We start from the raw sequence: 4,211 nt of genomic DNA, 5'->3' as shown, positions 1-4,211 counted from the left end.
CTTCGAGTTGTCTAGGGTATGTGCACAGTCGTGTGCATGTTTATAAACAAAACAAAAGTCTCTACTGAAACAGGTACGGGCCCTGCTTCACCCCCCTCTCCCCTGCCCCTCTGGTGGGAGAGTCACTAAGGCAGCAGCTGCCTGTCCCCGCTCAGCGCGCTCCAGAGAAGTGCTGAGAGGTGACACCCGGGACGCCAGACCGAGGGGACCAGGCCGGGCACCGGCGGCCGCCGCGGGCTGTCCCGGGCCGGGGCTGGGCGGCAGCGTGCCGGGGGCTGGCCCCGACCGGGCCCGTCCCACCGCCCCCGGGGCGGGCCGCCCGCCGCCGCGGCCCATATAGGGGCGGCCCGGGGTGGTGGCGGCACCGGCTGCGGAGGGGAGCGGGGCCCTGCCTGCCCCAGCCTCCCGGCGGCGGCTTTCCCGGGGCGACTCAGGTGAGCGGCGGGCGCCGAGGCCGTTGCCGCTGTCCTGCGCCGGGCGCCGCTCCCCGTTCCCCTGCAGGCTCCTCCCGCAGAGAGGCGGCTTGCCCGCCGCGCCGCTGCCATGGCCTCGGTACCCTCGGCCGGCTGCCTCCTGGCCAAGAACCAGTACTACAGAAGTAAGTGCGGGGGTCCGCGAGCTGTCCCCTGTCCCCGGCAGGGGGGCGCCTTGGGGCGAGGGAGGCCGAGGCCCCCGAGCTTCTCCTGAGGAGATGTCCGGGCTGTTCTCGCTCGGGAAAAGTCAGGGGGTGTCCGGACAAACTGGAGGCAGAAGGGTGGCCTTGCCCGGTAGCTTTTAATTGCTTGAAGAGCTTTTTGTTATATCAATGAACTTAAGTTTTAATGAGTATCAGCTTCTGGTTATTCTGGTTCTTATTTAGAGTTGTTTATTAGGGATATGTAATACCTTTTTTAATATCTTTTTAAAACTATAAAAGATGACATACAAAAAGGATTAGTCCTGCAACTTTTGGCTTCTAGCTGTAATTCATATTTACTTTGCAGTCTTAGCAGAACACAAAATCAAGTCACACTTTTTGTTTCTAAATATGTAACATAATCACAGGTTTGAGAGTACGTTTGGTGCATTAGGATCCCTCTGTGCAGGATGGACACTGTAGTGTGAGTTTAGCATGCAGTTGTACCGCAAAGAACAGCAGCTAGGTTGTTTTGGACTTAAAATACTCAAGAACAGATTCATTTGTTTCAATAGCAGTGTGTATATGATCACAAGATTTGTCAGTGCTTTCAGTGAAAGGTATGCAAACAGATCTCAGTATGCTTCTAAGTGAAGAGTAAGTAGACTGAGGGATCAACTTCTATAAAAGTTTTTATGTAACAACTGTAGTAGAATGGTGTCTATAATATATAGAAGTTATACTTTGTAGCCAGGTATATTTATTTTTTAGATTGTTTCCTCCAAGATAGCAGCATGTTTGAAAAATTCTTGGCATAGAAATAGTGTGCTCTCTCAAATAACTTTGTTATGTGTGTCTCTGTTTTCCATGAACAGCAAGACAGAACTCGGAATCCAGTGTTTCTTCCAGCTCCTCCTGCTGTTCGGATGCTGTGAATGTTACAGACCAGGACAAAGCATTTCATGGTACTGTGTCCTTCTTTCAAACTGTCTTCTGGTTTTGCCCGTTTGTTATTCAGCTAGTGTCTAATGGTGTGGGCTTTTTCTCCTTTGGCAGGATTACCAGAGTTGATTGATAAATGTTGGTGGATAAAAAGTTTTTTCCATAGTGAACAATCTCCACCAACTGTTGGCAGAAAGACACTATCAGCAAGCAGGTGAGTCCTGTTTTTACTACGGTGGGGATAACTTGCTCATTCCATTTTCCCTTTGGTAAAAGTGTTACTAAACAAGTCTTAATCAGCTAAAATAATCTGGAATGTGCAGTGCTATTTTGATGACTTAAGATACTGCAAGTGTACAGCTACAGAAGCTTTCTATGTTTTCATTTTAATAGGTGAACTCATATTACTTCACAGTAAGCATAGTGACATTTAATCCTCTGTGTCACTTGCACACTCATTTATGCAGTTTACTATTTGACTTTATATTAAAAAGCTGATGTGAATGCATTCGAAAATACTTAGGCAGATAATTAAATTTTCCTCAAAAGACATTTATAATTCTGCTCATAACCTTTTAATATATATTTCTGCAGTACCAACAGCTGAATAGGACAGCATGCTGGTTTTACCGACTGAAATACTACGTGCAGACTTGTTTTTCCAAGAGGCTTGGGATCTCCCTAATGTCTGGGTTCAGCTGCAAGAAGAAAACAAAACCTTTAGGAGAGCAGAAAAGTATATTTCAAAATATGTCAGTAGCTTAAATGATACTGCTTAATGGACATGTCCATGGTCTACCTTGTTCATTACAGACTTGCTGTAATTTGAGATGTCTCTAATGGGAGTTACCAGGATTAAATATCCTGATGATTTATCTGGACAGTCAGAGAAAAATGCCAGTAAGAGTAAGATATTGTAGGCTTAGGAGAAGCATGTGTATTGAATGACTTTGCAATAGGTGATACTCTTAAGTTTTAAGATACTGGCTCTGTCAGCCGTCACACAGAGATGTAAACAAGATTAAAATATGCAGTCCAGTGTAGGACTGCTATATGGTGTTTTCTATCAATTACTTGTTTACCAGTTACAAGGAGTAAGTTTCCAAGAATGCTTGGTGATAGCTTTGCTTTTAGAAAGCCCAATTACATGACAAAACAGTAATTAGTTTGGTTTCCTTGTTCAAGCAGGGTGCATAGATCCCAACCTCAAATAACAAGGTACAACTTTCATTCATATCTATGCATGTTGATATTTGATGACAGGATAGAAGAGATAGATGAGAAACCAGTAATCCTAATGGACACTGACATCTTCCAGGCAGAAGAGCAACCTTAATCAGAGCTGATACTCCTAGCTCTGTTTTAGAGTACTGTCACCTGCTTTGCTTGTAGCTTAAAGAGCTACTTGTTATCAAGTGGTTAATCCCATCAATATTCACTACTCTGTCAGCTTAGTTATGTGTTAGATCTAGGAAAGTGTTCAACTCAAAGGGATAACATTAATGTTATTAACCAATTCTACTGTTGTCATGATTCATGCTCTTGAAAGGTACTGTAACATAGCTTCATTTGGTCTTCAGCATTGCAAAGCAGTACATCAGACTGTTTATTCTACTGGGTATGACTGAAATGCAGATGAGGTCATAGAAAGTAACAAGTTATTTGACTGGATGATATAATTTCTGTAAACTGTCTATGCAACTTTTTGATGTACTATCACTAAACCTACCTGACCTCTCCATCACTGGATGAACTAACACTAGCAAACATTAATGTAGCCATCATTTTTCATCATAGGTTAATGGTTGTCATGGTTACGCATAACTCCAAAGTGTACCTAGTGACTGCTTCAGGAAGCTTACAGTTTGGTAAGGACAATAAATGCATGGCACATGAGAACAGAAAAGAACATAATTCTGAAAACAGTTTCAGGAATCCTGAAATTGACATGTTAAGTATCTTACGTTACTCCTGCTGTGTAGTTTCATCTTTGTCCAATCTCTAAGTGTACAGAATGAACTATTTTTTATACTAAGGTATTTTTATTAATAAAAAGATTTAATCAGTATTTGGTCTTATGGGTTCAAATAACACTGATGTTCCGTGGTGTTTGTGGTGTGGGTGGTTTTGGGGATGTGTTTATTTGAAGTCATAGTAAAACTTTAAAATTCCTACAGAATGCTGTGTGTCACATTATTCCTTTAGTTTCTGAAGTCTAATGTGAGGTGATAAAGGAATGGTGGAATGCAAGGTAGGAAGAAGACCCTAACATCTTTTTCTGTAACATCATATAAAGGAAAGGGAAAAAGACAGACTTGCTAGTTGCAAGAAGGTGATTTGGTCTCTTTGAACATGCTTGGAGTCCTAGAACAAAGAAGTGCTGTAGCCCTTATTGTACATGAGAAATACAGGGTTCAGGAAACACCGAAGGACAGTGACAAACTTCCATATCACTTGCTGAGCTTAGGCTGCTTGTGTCTTTACATAATCAGAAGGTGGGGTGCAGAACATGCTGAAAGCTGATAAACTGTGAAGACAGACCTACAAACTCCACACTGCCCCCTTCCTTTCCCCGCTTTTTTTGGTTGGGGTTTTTTTTTTTTTTTTTTTTTTTTTTTTTTGGAGGGGGGAAGGCTGGAAGAACAAGAGGTGG

General features: G+C 43.1%; 1 protein-coding gene across 1 annotated transcript; it reads left to right on the top strand.

The window, feature by feature from the left end:
- Positions 1-373: 373 nt before the first annotated feature.
- Positions 374-3,626, top strand: PPDPFL (pancreatic progenitor cell differentiation and proliferation factor like). The gene is made up of 4 exons (XM_056331056.1): positions 374-598; positions 1,492-1,581; positions 1,673-1,772; positions 2,153-3,626. Exons 1-4 carry the CDS (start codon positions 544-546, stop codon positions 2,163-2,165), a joined length of 258 nt encoding a protein of 85 aa, XP_056187031.1. The 5' UTR covers positions 374-543; the 3' UTR covers positions 2,166-3,626.
- Positions 3,627-4,211: the final 585 nt, after the last annotated feature.

Source organism: Falco biarmicus, chromosome 3 (genome assembly GCF_023638135.1).
Source record: "Falco biarmicus isolate bFalBia1 chromosome 3, bFalBia1.pri, whole genome shotgun sequence".
Lineage (NCBI taxonomy): Eukaryota > Metazoa > Chordata > Aves > Falconiformes > Falconidae > Falco > Falco biarmicus.
This window is presented reverse-complemented; position numbering and strand designations above follow the sequence as displayed.